At 48.0% G+C, this 20,699-nt stretch overlaps 1 protein-coding gene across 4 annotated transcripts in view; it reads right to left on the bottom strand.

Moving 5' to 3' along the window:
* The window catches only part of PAX8 (paired box 8), a 61,186-nt gene that overhangs the window by 23,672 nt on the left and 16,815 nt on the right, over positions 1-20,699 (bottom strand). For 2 of the 4 annotated variants that reach the window (XM_037994289.2, XM_073023149.1), the window contains exons 3-6: positions 5,230-5,395; positions 2,926-3,126; positions 927-1,015; positions 270-392 (exon numbers count right to left, since the gene is read on the bottom strand). In XM_037994289.2, the coding sequence (XP_037850217.1) occupies positions 270-392; positions 927-1,015; positions 2,926-3,126; positions 5,230-5,395 (579 nt within the window). The remainder of the gene's footprint in view (positions 1-269; positions 393-926; positions 1,016-2,925; positions 3,127-5,229; positions 5,396-20,699) is intronic. The other 2 variants (XM_073023150.1, XM_008008447.3) reach the window with 1 other exon arrangement.

Below are 20,699 nucleotides of genomic sequence, written 5' to 3'. Positions count from 1 at the left end.
CCAGGCAGGAAGAAAGCTTTTAGGGGACGTATCTACTCATGCCCTAGGCCAAAGTAGAGGACTGACTCCAAGCCGACTCACTGTGGAGGGAGAAAAAGGGCCAGCCACCTGGGCCCAGGAGCCTTGGCCAACTGACAGACAGGACATGTGACAGTCACATGCCGAGCTCCTACAGAGTCCCATGTCATAAGTGGAAGGGCTTCTGTCCCCATCAAAGCCTGAGCAAACTGCCCTCGTGCACCCCGCTGCCCTCCTGTCCCAGCACTCACTGTCATCCATTTTCCTCTTGTCGCTGCCAGGCTGAGCGATGCCCAGGAGCCCATTGATGGAGTAGGTGGAGCCCAGGGAATCCGACTGGGGTGACTCCGGAGGAGTTACAGCTGAGCTGGGGACTGCAGCGGGGGAGAGGGAGAGGGTCAGGGGTGGGACACCCCTCACAGTCCTGGGTGACTCTGGGGGAGTTACAGCTGAGCTGAGGACTGCAGTGGGGAGAGGGAGAGAGTCAGGGGTGGGAGTGACACCCCTCACAGGCCTGGGGTGACTCCAGGGTGACTGCGGAGGGTACGGGGAGAGGGTCAGGGTGCGGGAGTGACAGCCCTCACAGCCCCTGCTGACACTGTGGAGGAGGCAGCAAGCTGAGCCATGGATTGAGCCCCGAAGGGGCTCAGGTCCTTCCTCCAGGGCGCCTGCTGGTGGGAGGGATTCTTGGAGTCAGAGCTGTCTCAAATGTTTGCACCTCTCCATAGTTCAGTGAATCTGCCCTGGGAACAGGCCAGACTTTGTCGTAGTGGCACAGCTCAGTCCCCACATGGGTTTGTGAATAGTACTGTGCACAGCTGTGTCTGTGTAGGTGTGTCTGTGTGTGCCTCTGTGTATATGTGGGTACACTGAAGGATGTGTGTGCATCCAGGTCTCTCAGCACTCACTCAGCGTGTGTCCGGGGCTCAGGGACTTGGTGGCCACGCAGCTGTCCATAGGGAGGTTGAATGGTTGCTGCACTTTGGTCCGGATGATTCTGTGATGAAGAGAAGAAAGGCCATGAGAGAGAAGAGGAGGAAAGAGAACTCATGGCTGCCCCAGACCCAGTTGCCTTTTTGACACCCCTTTGGGTATCTCAAAGGCACTTGAAACTTGACTGTTCACAGTAAAGTCCATGACCCTACTCTGCACGCCTAGTCCTCCCCAGTTGTCCATATTTCATGATTGGTACCATCAGTCGCTCAAGGCCAAAACAGAGATTGGGCTTAACATCTGCTTCCCTCTCTTTCCTATCAAACCCATCATCGAGTTCTGTGTTTTGACCTTGTGAACCTTGCCAATGTTGACCCCTCTCTTCTTCTCTCCATCAGCACCTTAGTGCATGTCATCACCACTGTTCCACGATCACTCACTGGCCCACGCCCATCCCCTCTTGATCCTTTCTAAGTGATTCTCCCTACTGCTGCCACAGTGGACTTTCTGAAATGCAAGTTGACCACCTGCTTAAAATCTGCCAACAGTTTCCCATTGCTTTATGACCAAACGCAAGAAGGTATAACACAGCTCCCAGCCTCTGAAAGGCCACCTCTGCTGACATCTTCAACTTCAGCCTATCTTATGCTCCCCTGCTCTCTATCTACTGGTTTTCTTTTCTTTCTGTCTTCTTCTTCTTCTTCTTCTTCTTCTTCTTCTTCTTCTTCTTCTTCTTCTTATTCTTCTTCTTCTTCTTCTTCTTCTTCTTCTTCTTTCTTCTTCTTCTTCCTCCTCCTCCTCCTCCTCCTCCTTCTGCTGCTGCTTCTTCTTCTTCTTCTTCTTCTTCTTCTTCTTCTTCTTCTTCTTCTTCTTCTTCTTCTTCTTCTTCTTCTTCTTCGTCTTCTTCTTCTTCTTCTTTCTTCTTCTTTCTTCTTCTTTCTTCTTTCTTCTTCATTTGAGATGGAGTCTCACTGTTGTCACCCAGGCTGGAGTGCAGTGGCATGATCTCAGCTCACTGCAACCTCTGCCTCCCAGGTTCAAGCGATTATCCTGTCTCAGCCTCCCAAGTAGCTGGGATTACAGGCACCCACCACCACACCCAGTTAATTTTTGCATTTTTAGAAGAGATGGAGTTTCACCATGTTGGCCAGATTGGTCTCAAACACCTGACCTCAGGTGATCCACCTGCCTTGGCCTCCCAAAGTGCTGGGATTACAGACATGAGCCACTGCACCTGGCCTATCTGCTGGTTTTCTTTTGATCCTATTAGCCACAGGGCCTTTGCATAGCTGTTTAAACTCTTTTCACCTAGTTCTCTTATTTTTTCATACTCAGGGGAAGACTCATGACCTTCATAAACCAAATAATCCTATGCTAGCTTGCATATCCTTATGTTCCTTTTCTTAGCAGGACTTACAGCTGTATTTTTACAATATTTTTTGTAGGTAGCTGATTAATATCTGTGTTCTCATTAAACTGTAAGCTCCGCAAAGATGGGTTTTGTGTGTCCCCAGGGCCTAGCACAAGATGAATGAGTGAATTATGTGCGAATGAATTAATGAACAAGCGAGTAAGTAAATGATTGATTGAGGCAGTGAGTGAATCACTGAGGGACTAAAAAAATGAGTGAATGCTTGAATGTGGGCCAGGTTAGGGGTCTGGTGGCTTAGAAAAGGATCAACTCATGAATATTCTTTTATTGAATGAAAGAGGATGTGGTGTTTGAGGAAGGAAACTGTAGATAGCACACTATGGCTTGGGGCCAGGGGGAGGGTGCCCCATAGGATGGGGCAAGGGAGGAGGCAGGGAGGTATGGTATCTGCCTGGAGCCAGGTGTGCTCCCTGCCTGATTCTTCAGCATCAGGCCCCTTCCCGGCCTCTGCTCCACCCAAGCCAGTTCCTTCTTGTTTCTTTCCTGATTTCCCCAAAGCCCAGGGGCCCCAGCCTGATGCCAGAGGCTGCTTTCTCTCTTACCTATTAATGGAACTGACACTGGGCACAGTGTCATTGTCACAGACGCCCTCAGCCAGGAGCCGGTCTCGGATCTCCCAGGCAAACATGGTAGGGTTCTGGCGTTTGTAGTCCCCAATCTTCTCCACCACCTTGGGGGTGGCCACCTTGGGCTTGGAGCCCCCTATCACTCCAGGACGGATGCTGCCAGTCTCGTAGTACCTACTCCAATAGAGAATCCCAAAGAATTACCCAATAAGCAGGTGGGGTCTTTAGACAGTGACTTAGCCAAAGCCTCCCTCCTCTCTAAGGCCTCTGGGGAGGGGTATGAGAGTGAAACGTGCCCCCAGGGCTGTCCTCAAACACTTGATATGCATGGAACTATCTGTTTCCCTCGCATGGGTAGGTTCATGCTACTGCCAACCCAGCACCCTCCGCTAAAGGCCTCACCTTGGCTTCTCTCTCTCTCTTCCCTCTGACCAGTCTCTTGTGTCCTAGCACCTGCAACAGCCATCATATGGGACACAAAAGATTTCCCTTATAAGAAAGGAAATCTTGGTGTGCCTGATGTGTGAATGACAGGGGCACAGCAGTTTGCTCTATCCAGCTTCTCTTGGCAAAAGCATGACTTTTTTTTTTTTTTTTTTTTTGAGACAGGGTCTCACTCTGTCACCCAGGCTGGAGTGCATGGGACAATCTTGGCTCACTTCAAACTCTGCCTCCTGGGTTCAAGCGATTCTCCTGCCTTAGCTTCCCGAGTAGCTGGGATTACAAGCGCCTGCCACCACACCCGGCTAATTTTTGTATTTTTAGTAGAGACGGGTTTCACTGAGTTGGCCTGGCTGGTCTTGAACTCCTGACCTCAAGTGAAACACCCGCCTTTGGCCTCCCAAAGTGCTGAGATTACGGGCATCAGCCACCATGCCCAGCCAATGACTATTTTCTTCGGCCACTTAGAAAGCTAGCTGAGGTCACTGGACCCTCTGCTCTGTCTTGCTGGTTCACCTTTGCTCCCTGCCCTGTCCAAGCCTGAGGCATATCCCTCACCCCTGGTCGCTAGTTTTCTATCAGGTTTTAGCAGGTTCGAGTTGAAGCTTCTCCTCATGGACTCTGGAATCCTGACCTTGCTTGGATCCCCAGCCAGGACCAGCTTGTTAAGCTGAGCCTCCTCTTCTGGGGCCTCCACCCTTCCCCTCCCTTTATCCTCCAACTAGTTGCTTTGGCAGATCAACGGCCTATGTCAGCATATCCTCCTCCTCTTGTGGTAGAAACTGTCTGCTCTCATCTGCATGAAAAAGAATCTGGCTCTTTGAAACTCCATTCATCTGTTGCTTCCATCCGGGACTCATCTCCTCTGGGACACCACAGCCCATCACAGGAACCCCCTCTCCCAAGCCCAGCAAAGGATCATGCCTTTCCCTAACTACTTCAGGAAGGGAGCCAGGGTTTTCACGGTTCAAAGAACAGTCCAGGTCCCTTTGCCTTGTCCAGGGCTCCTCCTAAATCCACCTAAGGGTCAGAGCAGGGGGACAGGCACATGCACACAGAGCTGACTGGAAGCTCAGCACAGAGGCGTTTTTAATGGAACTGGCTTTGCAGACTGGAATCTGTGACTGTGGCAGCTCAGAAGCAGGCCTTTGCTGCTCCTGGTCTCTCCTGAACCTTTGGTTCAGTGGTTCTCAACCCTGGCTGCAGAGAATTAGAGTCTCTTGCTGGGGGCAGATGGGTTGGGGAGTTATAAACCAAAATTTGGGCCTATTTCCTTTAAGTTCTGATTTAATTGGTCTGGGCTGGGGCATAAACAGTATTGCTATTTTTAGAATCAGCCTTCCTCAGGTGACTCTAATGTGCTGCCAGGGCTACGAAGCGCTGATCTGGGGTCTTGGGGAATTATGGTTTGAGAAGCATAAACTCAGATGTCCCTCTTTTAGGGGTTAGACCTTGGGAGCTCATCTGACTGTGTACCCCCTCCCTAGTGGCCCAATTTCCCTAGGTCTCGGTAGGAGGAAGACCTTTGGGGAAGATTCTCCTGCCTTAGAAGAAGAGAAGCCTATAGCAAATGAGACATAGAGCAAAAGAGAAGAAGGGAGAGGGAGAAAGTAAAAGGATAAATGGACAAAGAAAGAAGGAAGGGCAGAAAACAGTAGAAACATGGTGGCTGGGTGGAGGCCCAGAAGGACCACCAGAACTGTTCAGGTCTCAGGACCAAAGCTGGACATTGGGAGCCAATCCCCATTCCCCAGGAGGGGAGTTCTCCAGCTGCCCTGAGATGAGCTGGGGAAGTCAAGCCCTGCAGAGAAGGCAGCCCACGGTGAATTTCGTGCTTACCTGCCGAGGATCTTGCTGACGCAGCCATGGCTGACACGGAGCTGGCGAGAGATGTCACAGGGCCTCACACCCTGGTGGGCCAGGTCTACAATGCGCTGGCGGACCACTTCCGGCAGGGGTCTGCCGTTCACAAAGGCCCCTCCCAGCTGGTTCAGCCCTCCATGGCCTAAGGAGACAATATTCCCAGGGACAGTTGTCAGGGCCAGGCAGGAGTTTGGGTGGGGATTAGCTATGAGTGCAGGGGTGTGTGTGTGTGTGTGTGTTTGACTGTGACCACGAAATCCCACGGCCAGGCCCTGTGGGCCCCTCTGCAGTTCTTTCTCCCAGGATGCTGGCACAAATGGTATGTGATGCTCATCCCCCATGATGGGATGATGTCACAGGAGCACCTTGGGCTTGGGAACTCTCTGGGCAGACTCAGCCCTTCACTCCAAATCACAATCCCCTATTTTCTTCCCTCCCTCTGAAAAGCATGTAAGGAGTTGAGGATGTGGGGTCTTCCCATGCCAATACTGAGCCGTTTGACCTTGAGAAAAACCCCTTCTCTTCTCAGAGTCTCTTTTCCTTTTGTAAAATGAGGGCACAGGTGATTTTCACCTTTCTCTTTCTCCTCATGGAACCAGATTTTAAAATACTACCCCACTGAGAAAAACAAATACAAAAGAATAAAAGCAGAACTTCTCTGGTAGAGCTTGGGCAGAGAAGGCCTGAGTCCTATCTGTGGCCTTCTGGCCTAAATGACCCCCAAGGTTCCTTCTTTCTCTAACAGGCCAGAGCACCAGGGACCTGCTGCAGGGTCCTCACAGGCATAGATAGCACTGGGTTCCAGGGTGGACATGGGGGCTACAGGCCACTGTGGGAATCTGTCCATGTCATGGATGGATATGTGTACACATTCCCTTAGCTGCTTTCCTGACTTGGCCTCTGCTCTCTGGCCCCAGCCTTTGTTTCATTCTGAGCCCATCTATCCAGTCAAATCCATGTGAATTGAGTGCCAACTATGTACCAGGCACTATACAGGTCCCTGACGATGCCAAGGTGAATAAGGCAGACATGATCCCTATTCTTCCCTCATGGGGTTTATTACAGTGAGGTCCCAGACCAGCAAACAACCAGTTAACATATTTTGTGACCACTTTTGGGACTGGTGACATGCAGAGAGTTATGGGAACCACTGGAGGGGAACTTGACTTGGCTCAAGGAAACACAGAAGGGTTCCTGAGGAGGTCTAAGCTGAGACTGAAGATAAACAGGTACTAGCCAAGTGAGGAAGAGAGGGGAGAAAACTGTTCCAGGCAGTGGGAACAGAATGTGCAAAGACTCAGAAGCAAGAGGATACTTGTCTGTTAGATTTTCCAACATATTCAACTCTATAGTCCCTAGAACCATTTTGGGCTAATTTCAGGGCCGAGATTTCTATTTTTCTCATGAGGAGACCGGGGCTCAGAGAGTTGTAGTGATCTGATTTATATGTCTTGTTTAACTCAGCTTATATGAGGGGGAGCTGGGATCCAACCAGAATTTAAGGTTCAGGTCAGGGCTGCTCCTTGAGGGGAGCCCTGTTCTGGGGCTAGAGCTACACCTGGATGCTTGTCATTGGCATTGCTATTTTGTGCTGAACATGCCATGGTCTTTTCACAACAGGGGCAGGATTTGGTGATATGACTGGGAGGGTAGAGCCCTGGGGTGTAGGAGTCAGGGAGCAGACAGGTGAGAAGGAAGAGCCAACCCCAGGCTTCTGTGTGAACTAGTTAAAGACTATTTATGGCCGAGGGTGGGAAGTGCCTTTGCTGGGCACACAGTGCCCATTATCACCCACTGACTTAGCACATTCAGAACTGCCTTGCAATGTCTCCTCAGGGGCCCAAGCTGTCTTCAGCAGAACACTGAATTTCCCTCTAATAAAGGAGGTGGGGGCTGGGCATGGTGGCTGACGTCTGTAATCCCAGCACTTTGGGAGGCTGAGGCAGGTGGATCACCTGAGGTTGGGGGTTCGAGACCAGCCTAACCAACATGGTGAAATCCCATCTACTGAAAATAGAAATACTACTACTACTACTACTACTACTACTACTACTACTACTACTGCTACTAATAAAAACTAGCTGGGCATGGTGATACACGCCTGTAATCCCAGCTACTCGGAGGCTGAGGCAGTAGAATGGCTTGAACCCCGAGGTGGAGGTTGCGGTGAGCCGAGATCGCATCATTTCACTCCAGCCTGGGCAAAAAGAGCGAAACTCCATCTCAAAAAAAAGGAGGGTGGGGGTGCTCTAAGCCTCTACCCTGGGCAGTAAGTCAGGAGGAAAAGCCCTCTGGCCAAACACCCAGCAAGAAAGATGCAATGATCCATCTTCCTGGTGGAGACAACGGGGGAGCTTGGGTAGAGCTTCCACCTGTGCCCATCCAGGCAAGCCTTCCTAGTGACTGCTTCTCCACTGGGGCTGGAAGAGTGCTTGGAGGGCCTTTAGGAGAGCCCAGATGGTGGGCAGAGTGGCCTTTGCCCAGTCCTAAGCCCATTCCTCTGGTCTTCACTGGCCAGAGTGCCATTTATGAATTGCTGCAGCCGTTTGCCCTCACTGCGTCATTGTTGCCTTCCGGCTCTTTTGGGTCCAGGCACTGAACACAAGGGGGCGCCAGACAGCCACCCAAATACAGACAAGAGTCCAGCTTTGTCCTTATTTTCCAGAACTTTCCCTGCTGTATCCACTTAAACTTAGGTGTTTGTGCTGGGACCTCTATATCTGGAAGTGAGGTTTCTTAGAGGTGAGGGTTCTTCACCTCTACAAATGTGAAGCAGGTTTAAACAAATTCCATTTTAGGGTGGCATGAATTGGGTATTGTGCCTTAAAAAAAAAATGACACTGTAAGCTGTGTGGGCCATTGCCCTTAATTATTATGAAGGACTGACTCACATCCTTAGAAACCCAAACCCTGAGAGGTTATTTACCATTATCAGCAAGCATTGTAGTGCTGGGAAAGATGCATTCACATTTCTGGCCCCTAAACTGAATTCTCTGGTGCTTGTTTTATTTGACTGCCTTCTGAATGACTTTGTGTTACTGTGGAAAGAGTCTTGGGCCTGATCCCTTCCTTGACACTGCCTGTTTTAGTCTTATCATTCGAGCAAGGGGGTTTTATTTTTTCAACCTTAGTGTTTTTATCTATCGAATGGAGCTTAACAAAACTTATGCCTGCTGCTGACTTAAACTCCTATAAGAAGATGGGGGGCTGGGCATGGTGGCTCACGCCTGTAATCTCAGCACTTTGGGAGGCTGAGGTGGGCAGATCACGAGGTCAGGAGATCGAGACCATCCTGGCTAACACAGTGAAACCCTGTCTCTACTAAAAATACAAAAAAATTAGCTGGGTGTGGTGGCAGGCACCTGTAGTCCCAGCTACTCCAGAGGCTGAGGCAGGAAAATGGGGTGAACCCACAAGGTGGAGCTTGCAGTAAGCCGAGATCGTGCCACTGCACTCCAGCCTGGGCGACAGAGCAAGACTCCATCTCAAAAAAAAAAAAAAAAAAAAAAAAAGATGAAGAAGATAGGGGGATCAGGATGGAGAAGTATTTATTTAGATAAACAAATCTTGCTATAAATGTAATGTTTTTCTAATTTGTATATTCCCATGGTTGAATGTTATGACCCAAGCTTGGGACTAGGATATAGGAAGTGTTTTCTCAAACTTCAGTGTGCATCAGAATCACTTGGCAGTGAGGCTTATTAAAATACAGACTACTGAGCACAATGCCCTAAGTTTCTGAATCAGTAGGTCTGGGATTGAACTAAGAATTTATGTTTCTAAGAAGTTTCCACATGGTATTAATGCTGCTAGGCCAGGGACACACTTTGAAAACCACTGGTTTAGTCCAGGTGATGGCTGGTAAATTAAACATAAGAGAATAACTCTTCATATTCCTCCGACATTCTTCTAAGAATAATAATGATAGTTTGTATATTATGGTTTTCATTTCTTTGCAACTCAAGACATTGACCAAGTGCCTATCATGACTCAGGTACAAAGCACTGGGAATACAACCTTGAACAAGACAAGAATTCTGGCCTTCAAGGAACTTCGAATCTTCTGGGGGATATGATAAGATACATTAGGAATCACCATGTTAATGGTGACCTTTCTTGAAGGATATGAGTCCAGGTGCTTGCGGAGCCCATAAGTGGTTAGAGGGAAGCTGCAAGGAAGAGTATCTAGGAGGTAACTAGGCAAAGAATTTTCCTCAGGGGGAAGAAAATCCATGTGTAAAGTCTTGGTGCCTTCAAGAAATTGAAAGACATTTAGTGTGGCTGTAGAACAGGCAGGAAAGAGAATCTGGAAAGAGCCTGCTGGCTGCAGATGGAGATGGCCCCTATGGTTTGAGGTTTTGAGCTGAGTCCCTGTAATGGAGAGGCTTTTGTCTTTCCTGTGTCCGGTGTGGGGGAGTGGACTCTTCTGGGTGAGTCACCACCAAATGCCCAGAGGTGGGTGCAGTCTTCCTTCCTGCACTGGGGTGGGGGGACGATTGGTGCCCACTGTGCTGACCACCTTTTCATGCTGCTGCAGATGGGGTGGGCTTTGAGGCCGGAAACCAAAAATGAGTAGGAGCCTCCTGGTTGGGCGGGAAGTGGGGTGAGGGGGGAAGGTGTGACCCAGGAGGAGGTTTGAAGCCTCATAAGCAAAGACTCTTTTTATGTCTGAAAGATTGTGAGTGGGGAGGTGGGGTGGGTATGGAGGAGGAAGACAAGACCTCCTGGCCGGATGCAAGCAGGTTCCTGAGTGGAAGGTACTCAGACAGGAAATGCAAGCTTTCCTGTGGTCAGAGAGGACTTATCTTACAGTAAAGGGATTGGAGCTCAGCAAAGTTCTAGGTGAAGCTTGCTGTCCAGAAACATATCCTTTTGAAAAGTGACCATTCAGGGAGGTCTTAGGACTTTGTTGGTAATTTCTTCATCCTTTATAGAGCTCCGAGTAGTTGGGATGGCAGAAAGAAAAGAGACAGTCATTGACCAAAATTCTTGTTACATGCACCAATATCCAAACCCTTAAGATGTGGAAATCCTTTCCCCATGTCCCTATAGTCCTTTGCACAAATTCCTATGATAGCACTGACTGTGCTGAACAGTAGCTTTCTCTATTTGGGTTTCTTTATGAGTTCAAAGGCAGAGGCCCTGTCTTTGTCTACTGTAATTAGTGTTTTCGTATATACAAGTGGTAGAAAAATGGTTTACATTGGCTATGGTTGTTGCATGGATTCCCACGAAGCTGCATGATGGGACCCCCAAACCCCATGCTTCAGTACTTTCCCCTTTATCCTTTTGCTTTATCTGTTGTGACTCTGCCCATTCCTAAAGTAGCAATGGCTCAATGTGGTGTTCTGCAAAAATGTCCTTTTAACTACCTGGGGCTTTTTGACACATAGAGCGTCAAGGTAGTGGTTGAGCCTTGGCAGGGCTATGGTGAGAGGTGCAGCGGCCTTTTTGGGTGCCCTTCAAATCATGCCAGGCCTATTCCCCTTCTACAAAGGAAAGGGCTTGTCCATACGAATCAGTCCCTGGCATTCTCAGCTTGGTGTTTTTCCCTTCCCCCGCTGCTCATTTGCAGGTCTGTGATCTCCAGGTGCCACCTCCCAGCTAATCCTCTTGACTTGGTGCCTTTCTGGAGTAAAGGCCAGGGCCTGTGCCTCCAACTGCTCCTGAAGAAAGTGTCCCAGGACCATGGAATCCCAGTGTCCAAAGTCTGCACACCAGATCACGCCAGCATACATGAGGTTATGGGTTACCTGGACACATGAGACCCTTGGACTGGGTAAAAGGGGTTGGCATGCTGGAAAGCAGCATCCTGCATCTGCTGTTACCCTCAACTTGCTGCACGACCCTCGGTTATCTCTGTGCCTTACAGTTGTCTTCCTAAGGGAAACTGGAACAGAAAGACAACAGCTAGGCAAAGCTGTGGCTTGTGTTTCTCATTGATCTCTTGCCCTTCTACCTGTTCTGGTATCCTACTCCATCAATTATCCTCCCATTTGAAAGCGTTACTTACCTCTTCTTTTCTACCAGGTCCTTCCCCTAAACCTACAAATGGAATTAAAATAATCTTATATTGCCTCTCCAGCCCCTGACCTCAAAATAAATTAAACAAAAAAATTCTTCCCTTGACCATGATACTCTTCTTTCCTATTGTTTTCAACTAAATTTCTCAAAAAGCAGCCATACTTGCGGTCCATTCCTCCCTTCACATTCCGTGCTCAGCCTGCTCTGTGCCTGCTGCTTAGCATGTGCTTGGTGATGAGTGGCCATGGATGGACAGTGAGTGGTTGGAGGGTGCCATGTGTTACCTCTTGAAGAGATTTTAGTGACAATCCCATCTCCTGATTCCTTATACCTTCAGTCTAGGCTTTCTCTTTGCTTTAATGGGGTTCTCTTCCCTCATTTGCTCCATGATGTATGTTTTCTCCCTTCAGGCTTCTCTCAGTTCTCAGTGTTTCTCTCCCCCTTCATGGCCATCCTTGGTGATCCCACACACTCTCATTGTCATACCTACTACCCATCTCCTGATGGCATCATGGGCATCCCAGGTAACCCCAGTCAGGTCTTTCTCCCAACTTTTGTTTTCAATTTCTATTGGAGATTTCCTCTTAGGTGATAAGGGGGCTCTTCCTCTAGTGTTTTCTTGGTTGGTAACACCACCAGCTGTCATGCAAGCTCACGGCCTGCCCCTTCTACTCAGCCTCCTGCCACCTGCCACCACACTCTCTGTGCTGCACTGTCATCGGTCTTCTGCACGACCTTGGAAGAAACTGTGTCCCCAGCCTTGGGGCACTTGCACGTGCTGTTCCCTCCTCCTGGAGCTCTTGTCTCCCTGTCTTGTCTAGTTAATTCCTGCTCATCCTTTATATTTCAACACTGAGTCACTTCCTCGGTGGCTTTGCTTTATCTTACACAGTAGGTGCAGGCTTTTGTTTGGGTATTCTCATAACATGTTTTACCTTTCTTGAATGGCAGTCATAGAAATGTAGCATCAAATATAACTCCTGTTTGGAATCTGGTTGAAAATGAGAGGAAGAATATGTCTCATAGTCAAGGGAGTAATTTTGTGGAGAATGGGGAGGTATCATAGATAAATTTAATTGCATCTTTAGGTCCAAATTTTTATTTTACATTTTTTGCATAACCATAACTGTATATGTATGAATCATAACTGTCATCTCTCACCAGATTGAAAGCTCCATGAAGGCAAGGCTTCTTTCATTTTGGGCATTATTAAATTATATTAGGTATTCAATAGACTTATGTCACATGAATCAACTAATCACCTTTATCTTTTTCCATTCTCCACATGTGAAATATTCACAAGACCACTTTTTACCTCCTAAATATTTACCTAACCAATATCTCCCTGCCTGTCCCCAGCATTCATTTGCTCATTCATTTATCCATTCTACATATATTTTTTATGCCTACCACGTAGCAAGCATTTTAACAGAACTGACTACACAGAATTGATTTCTACCTTCGTGGAGCTTCCAGGCTAGGGATAGGTAGGCTGAAGATGGGTATATTTAAAAAGTAAATAAAGAAATAAATGTGTAATTACTACTTGGAATAAGTGCTAAGAAGAACACAACAAGGTGCAGTGTTAAAAAATAATGGGGTGGGGGTGCAAGAGAAAATGAGTTCAAGCTGATTAGGAAGATGTCTGTAAATGACATGTAACCTGCGTGGAAGGTGAGTAGGAGTTAACTACTCACCTGGACTCATTGGTCTCCACATCCAACCTTGCTCAGGTGAACCTTTGCTACCCAGCTGGGGAGCAACACATCTAAACCCTAGTCTGGCCATATCACTCCCATATTTAAGAATCCTTGCAAGACATGGCATCATTTTCTTCATGGCAAAGTCCAAGCTACTAAATCTTGAAGTCAATGCCCACTACTACCTGACCCTACCTTAGTGTTCAAGCCTCATTTCTTACCTGTGTGAGCATTGAACCTGATGCCCTAACAACACAGAATTGTTTGCCATTCTTTTGCCACATCTGAATCCTCTCCTGGGTCCTTGACTGTGTCCTCCCTGGAGTGCCCGTCCTCACCTTCTCCTGATTGATTTCCATTCATGCCTTAGGAGTCAGTTCAGGAAGCTCCCTCCTACAGTAAGTCTTCCCTGGCTTTCCCTGCCTGCTCTCTTTGGTCCTTTCTTTTCAGTAAGCCAGGACATAATCTCATTAAGCAGAATATAAGTGCCTGTTGGTTATTGAAAGGAAAGAAGAAAGGAAAGAGGGGAGGAAGGAAGGAAGGGAGGGAGGCAGGAAGGAAGGAAGGGAGGAAGGGAGTAAGGGAGGAAGGAAGGAAGGAAAAAAAGAGGGAAGGAGGAAGAGAGAGATAGAGGAAGGAAGGAAGGGAGGGAGGGAGGAAGGAAGGAAGGGAGGAAGGGAGTAAGGGAGGAAGGAAGGAAGGAAGGAAAAAAAGAGGGAAGGAGGAAGAGAGGGATAGAGGGAGGGAGGAAGGGAAGGAGAGAGGAAGATACACAACAAGTTTAGTGAAGCCCACACCTTCTTTGCCTTAAACAGAATTCTGTTTTCCACAGACACATATACTCATAGAAATGAGTTACTTAAAGAGGATGGTCCAGATTCCACAGTCCAAAAAAAAAAAAAAAAAAAAAAAAAGAGAGAGAGAGGTTTGCCCTTCTTCTGAAGGAGTCAGGATATGAATGCAGAGGTCTTCCTGTTGGCTTACATATCAGACCTTCAATGTCAACAATAAACGTGTGAGCACTTGCCAGGCTCACACTGTTGAGAACAGCTTTATGGTTGAATGTGGCAGTGTGTTCTGCAGGAGTCCTCTGTGAGATTAATGCTACTCTTGCCATTTTACACCACTAAAGAAACTATCACTGACTCTAGTCTTCGGATTCTGAGCCAAGAAGTCTTTTTCTTCTAGCCTTGGCCATAGAGACTCTATGGAGAATAATGGGAGGTGATCTACACAGACTCCTCCCTCACTGGGTTGATGGCTTTGTTGGGAAGATTTTAACATCCATCAAGGGAAAAAACCACCAGAGACAGCTCAAGTTAGGGAGGCAGAGGGTTAGCAGCAAATGCTACTCCTCCTTAGAACTCAGGCATTCCAGACTCGGAGATACCATGAAAAGTTTCTGACTCAGGACTGTGTGGGCCATGCTGCATGCTTATGCCTGCCAGGGCTCAATCAGAAAAAAAAAAAAAAAAAGTGGTCACCAGTTCTCATTGCCAAGGAGCTCAGTACTGTGTTCAAGGCCAAGGACATGATCAATCCAGTCAATCCAGTCAATCTGGTTTCCTCAGATCTCTTCTGGTATCAGCCAGGGCTTGATCAGAGGACAGAAACCTTCGTAGGTATTTCAACAAAGGGGCTTTAATATGGGGAATTGTTGTCTGGTGTTGGAGGGCTGTAAGAGCACAAAGGAAGCACTGAAATAACCCAGAGATAGTAGCTACAGGAAGCAGCAACTGCCCCTTGGGCTGGAGGAAGCAAAAGGAAGAAACTGGAGTTATCAGAATACATGCTTAGAGGAAGGGCCTGTGGAGCTGGTACTTGGATCTCCGAAGGGCTGGCACATTGCAGCTGTTCCCGGGGGTCATGTGCGACTGGCTCTGGGAGAGCTGAGAGCTGGAATCTGATTCAGCTACTGCTACTGAGGTATTGGCCGACAAAAGCCACATACAACAACAAGAAGAAAGTCCTTCCACTATCCTTTAAACTTCTACTACTTGCCAGGTGGCCCATTTATCAGTCCCTCGTGTGTGTGTGCACGTACATATATATAAAATACATATAGAATATATATAATATATATGAAATATATATATTCCTATATAATATATATGGAATATATATAATATATATAGAATATACATAACAACACCCAAACTGAGAGGTAGCTTTCAAATCTGTCCACTTGCCCTAATGAGTGGGTGAGGCTCATGTATTCATTTATTTCCATTCCTTGAAGCTATATGGAGGAGAGAGTCAGAAACCCCTGCTTCACCTCTGACTAACTTATGACTTTGGCACGAATTTCTGTCACTTCTTTCTGTCTTTCCTTCTAGGTGTGCCCAGTGATCTAAATAACATGGTGCACGTGTAGCACCTGACACAGGACCTGGGCTTCGGTAGACCCTCCACAAATGTTAGCCATTACCCTCACCACCGAGACCCACCATTTCCATAGCAGACACTGCTCCAGGTTCTGGGGACATAGGGGGATGAAGACAGATGGGTCTCTGCCCTCTTGGAGGTTATGGTTTTATGGGAAGATTCTTTTTGTAATGATTTCAAGTTAATTAACTTATTTATTAGCAAATGGCAAAGCTCCCCAACCACTATCTGCCCCTCTTCTTGCCTGGATTGATTTCTCTTCTAACTCTTCCAAAATCCTTAGTAATGATAAAAGGGCAGGGTTCTGGGATGCCCGGTGGGGGGGGGCAGGAAATAATCCCAGCTCCTTCTTTCCCCTTCTGGCGCCCATGACTAGGCTGTTACTGATTGACTCCTGGCTTCTTGTTGTTGCTGTGTGCTGGTCTTTGGGGCTTTGTTTCCCTGGTGGGGTGTCTATGCTCTTTAATGCAGCCCAGGAGGACCCTAAGATGTGAGGCCATGAGGACCAACTCCAGCTCCTTGTCTACTACACTCTGAAGCTCAGGCAGATATAAGAGGGTCTTCCAATAGAATATAAAATTTGGCTTCCCTAGATGCTTCTGCCTTAGATCAGCCCAGAGGGTGGCTGTGGTGGAGGGCTTAGCACTATTCTTTCATCCCCAGTAGGGAGAGGGAGCTGGGGAGGGACAGGGGAGGGAGATAGAGGATGGATAAAGAGGCTTCCTTTGGATTAGACTCTATCTGGGAGAGAATCAAACTAGGCTCGTATTTCACCAATGTTGGACCTAAAAGAAGAGGAAAGGGAGGGAAGGAGGGATGAAGGGCTATCTTTAGTACCCAGCCCCTCTTCCGCATTAGTCAATGCCTAAGAATAATAATTATAGTTAGTATAATGGGAGGTGTTTATTTTGGGGCCAAACTGAGTATTTTACATGTATCTTTTCAATTAATTCTTACAACAACCCTTTGAAGAATGAAGTACATTATCCCCATTTTACAAATGAGAAGTTGAGGAGCAGAGATGGCATGTAACAGGTTTAAGGCTCCACCCTTACAAAGTGGCATGACTGAGATTCAAGCGGAGAGCGCTCAGATGCCATAGTGAATGCTCTGCACTGCTTACTTTTGCCCACCCACCTCCAGTGCCACCCCTGGCAGCAGCACTGTATTCCAAGACTAGCCAGACCTCTCCCTAAGAACCTCTCCCTAAGAACGCCCTTCCGTCACCTACCAAGTATGGATGCTTTCCAAAACTCACTTCCAAATCCTCTCTAGCTTTTCATTATCTTGGGGCCTAATTTTTCCTCTTTAAATTTTCTCCAGTCAGAGAGGGCACCTAATTTCTTTATTTCCCTCCACTCTTGCGCAGTGGCTGGTTGTCCTCCATTCTCTTTGTTTACATCCATTGCTCCCTCCTTTCTTCGCAGTCTTTCCCGCTCTGGGTTTGCATCCCTGCCCTCAGTGTCTCCCAGTTTCCTTGCTTTCTTTTATTTCCCTCCTGCTTGCTGCCTCCCCAGTTCTTACCAGCTCTCTGTCCCAGTCTTATCCTGTCAAAGATGGCAGACTCCTCCAATGCCACTGATCCCCTACCCATCTGCCTGTAGTCTTCTCTCTCCCTCCCCGCTGGCTCTTTTGGCCATCCCCCTTCCCTGCATAATCTTTATTGCTTGCATGACTGCTCAGGTTCTTTATCCCATCTTCCCCTCAAAGGCATTCGCAGCTCCGCTGTTATTCTTGTATTAGCATTGAACCCATTAAAGCTAATTTGTTTGCCCTAATCTCCATTTATTTTTCCCTAGTTGATATTAGATTTCCCTTTCTATTGCTCCAGCATGATTTTCTCTTTGTCTTCCTAATGGTCTACCCCCCTCTCTCTTCCTCTATTAATCTGGTTGGCTTCACTGTGTGGTTTCAAGGCCTTTCTCCGCCTCCCCCAGCCCTTAGATTAACCCTGTCACCTCCCTCCCAGGACGGGCTTCAGTGTGTGGATTTCTAGGGATGGAGCTGCTTCAAATGTCAATAGACCTCTAAGCTCCTTAAGAAAAGTACTGCTTGACATGAGGCCCTGCCTTTTCCTGGAGCCAGGCTAGAGGCCTTGGGAGCACAGGGGCCAGAGAGCTTGAGGCAAGTGGGACACACTTGCCTGCTCTGAGCCCAAAGGTCACCAAGTCCAAGGGTTCCCTGGGTAGGGTCGCCTTTGGTGCTGTCTCAGAGATTTCTGAAGGTCTCTTCAAGCTGTCTAAGATCCCATAAATTATATTAGCAATATAAGGGTTATAAAGTAACAGCAGATGGGCCACTTTCTCCCTTTAAGACCGGGCACTATTTCCCAAGCAGGGGACTCCCTTCCTTTCCTTCGTGCAGGAGTGACGCTCCCCCTCTGTGGATGCGACCTTGGGTATGGCTACTCCACACCCTGCACTCTGGCCTTCAGGAGCCCAGGGAGAGAAGCCAACCAGGAACAACCTTCCAGAACCTTCTCCATCCTCCCCCCGACCTCCCCAGCCCCTGTCCTCTCTTTGAATCTCGTTGTCAAGTGTTTCCTCCAGATGCCTGGCTCCTTGAGGGGAGGTGCAGCTTTTATCTGACCATGCGGGCATGCTTTGCAGTGGGTATAGTAGTGCTTTCCTCCTCCCAACTGCACACTGGAATCACCTGGAGAGTCCAGAAACTTCCCGCCTCAGGTCAGTTCAGTCAGAATCTTTTGGCATAGCATCCCTGAATCTGTATTTTTAAAAATCTCCTCTGTTGATAGCCTAGAGTTTATATCTACTCTGTGGATGTCAACAAACACTTATTGAAAGCAATAATTAATTGATTAAACATGAACTTCTAGTCAGGGGTGGCAAATGGAGCTTCCCAGTGCTCCCTGCAGGTTTACTAGAGGTCATTCTTCCCAGATCCTTCCCACTGAGCTTCCTAGACACTTGCAGACTCCTGGCATCACACACCAGGGCTGTGGAAGGGCCCTCTGGGCTGCAGAAGGAAGGTCCAGGGTCTCTGCATTTGGGGAGGGAAACAGACAAGGCAGGTATGGCAGCACCTGCCAAACATGCGTTTAGATGCTTAGCGACTGTACAAGTTACTGCGCTAAACCCTCAACTCCCCCTGAGGTCAGAGGCCTGTGGCTATTAATGCTTTTTTTTTTTTAATGGGTTGATATTAAAGCAATTTTCAGTACATTAGATTTCAATTCAATGAGCACCCACTCTGTGTATAATAATATTCCAGGCTGCGTGTATGTGGAGAGATGGTTTCTGAGTAGAAGACAGTTCTTGCCCTTGAGAAACTTACAAGTTAATAGTCCCTGACATGTTATAGAACCTTAAAGCTTTTCAACCCATTTACATGCACTGTCTCCTTCCATTCTGTCCACAAATAGCTCCGTGGAATATCTGTGGAGGTGTGTATGTGGGTGTCTGTGTGAATGTGTGTATGAATGAGTGGGTGTGTGCATGTGTGAGTATGTGTGTATGTTGGGGATGGGGATGGATAGTAAAGGACATAAAGTACTATTAGGTTCTACAGCTCAAAGTTATAATGCTATAAATGTGAGTTTAGTGGGCAGTGATTTAAAAATCACCCAGAGATGGGTAAGGAGGGAAATAGAGGGGGGTGAGAAGAACCCCTGCTGAGGGCAGGAAACCATGAGAGTAGGGGTGGGTAGTGAAGAGGGAGAGAAGGGGGAACAGGAAGGAAACAACAGATGTAATTGGGGTGACTGCAGAGACTGAGAGGCTAGAGGAACCAGGGAATCTTGAATATAATGAAGTCACATAAAGACGCCTCCCTCACCCAGACAGTTGAACTAAATGACCTCTAAGTTTCTTTTGAACGCTGGGATTCTTTGCTTCTGAGATCTTAACTAAGATACAACCTGATGGGCTTGACTAGCTCATGGAGGGGGCATTTGTAAAGGGTGGGCTTTAGCCTGAATTAGGGTACATTGAGAGAGAGAGAGAGTGTGTGTGTATGTGTGTGTGACTGTTTTTTTTTGTGTGTGTGTGTGTGTGTGCATATGTGTGTGTGTGTGTGTGTGTGTGAGAGAGAGAGAGAGAGAGAGAGAGAGAGAGAGAGAGAGAGACTGTGTGTGTGAGTTGCAGAGTCTTCAAGGTGGGGGCCAGAAGGAGGGCCTGGCCATCCTGGGGATCATAACAGGTAAGAACAAATGAAGAGGAACCACCTTTTTGAGTGACACACAGGAGCAAAATCTGTGACAAAACCGTGCATCTGTTGTTTCCACACCTGTCGACAGCAGGCACCATGGCAAAGGAGATTATCCACTCTAAAAGCTGTCCTCACCGCTGCAGAAGGAAAGGGGAAGGGACAGAGGCCAACAGACGCAGCCTGCAGGCTGTAGTTTCTGGAGAGGAAACAGGGGGTGCTGAGAATTAGGAGGCCTAGGTTCTGCCCACTCTGTGACGATGCCTGTCTGTGCCTCAGTTTCTTCATCTGGCTTGACAGAAGCAGATGATCCTTCCAGTCCTAATGTCTACAACTCTGGGACTGGCCTCAGCCAGGGAACAGAGGCCAGAAACCCCCAGAAGCTGGTACAGAGAGAGCTCTAGAGGGAAACGTTGAGTAACCTTCCATTGAGAAACATTGAGAAACCTGGTTTCCTCTCTGAGCCAGAGGTGATGGATGTCACCTTCCCCTTCTCTTTCTGTCAGCCCCAAAACACCAGTGGTGACACTGGGGGTGCCATAAGATGAGGGAAGGTAGCACACAGTGGGGCCTATGGGCTGCCACATGACTTGGATGGTGACAAAGTGGACTGCTGCGGCTCATGGACTATGAAGGTAGAGGTGCACAGTGTCTATGGAGTGGCAGAGTTGCAAGGCACACTTCTGAGAGGATGCTTGACTGGGAAGGAGAGGTGACTTGTCTAATGTCACAGACTCACCTCATGGCAGAGCCAAGAAAGAACCTCAGTGTTCTGACCTAAATCCCTGTCTAAGCCCTTTGGGAGCTTAGTGCCTTCTTGGCTGGGGCCGTGTTGGCAGAGTGGAGGAAGAAGGTGGTGAGGTTTGCACCGAACATGTCCTGAAGCAAGGTATGCCCTGAAAGATTTCAGGTTTTTTTGTTTTTGTTTTTTTTGAGACAGTTTCACTCTTTCGCCCAGGCTGGAGTGAAGTGGTGCGATTTCAGCTCACTGCAACTTCCGCCCCACCCAGGTTCAAGCAATTCTCTTGCCTCAGCCTCCCAAGAAGCTGGGATTATAGGTGCCCACCACCACACCCAGCTAATTTTTGTATTTTTAGTAGAGACAGGGTTTTGTCATATCAGTCAGGCTAGTCTCGAACTCCTGACCTCAGGTGATCTACCTGCCTCAGCCTTC

The sequence above is a fragment of the Chlorocebus sabaeus genome, chromosome 14 (assembly GCF_047675955.1).
Source record: "Chlorocebus sabaeus isolate Y175 chromosome 14, mChlSab1.0.hap1, whole genome shotgun sequence".
Lineage (NCBI taxonomy): Eukaryota > Metazoa > Chordata > Mammalia > Primates > Cercopithecidae > Chlorocebus > Chlorocebus sabaeus.
The sequence above is the reverse complement of the archived record's forward strand: the minus strand, read 5'-3'. Positions and strand labels throughout refer to the sequence as shown.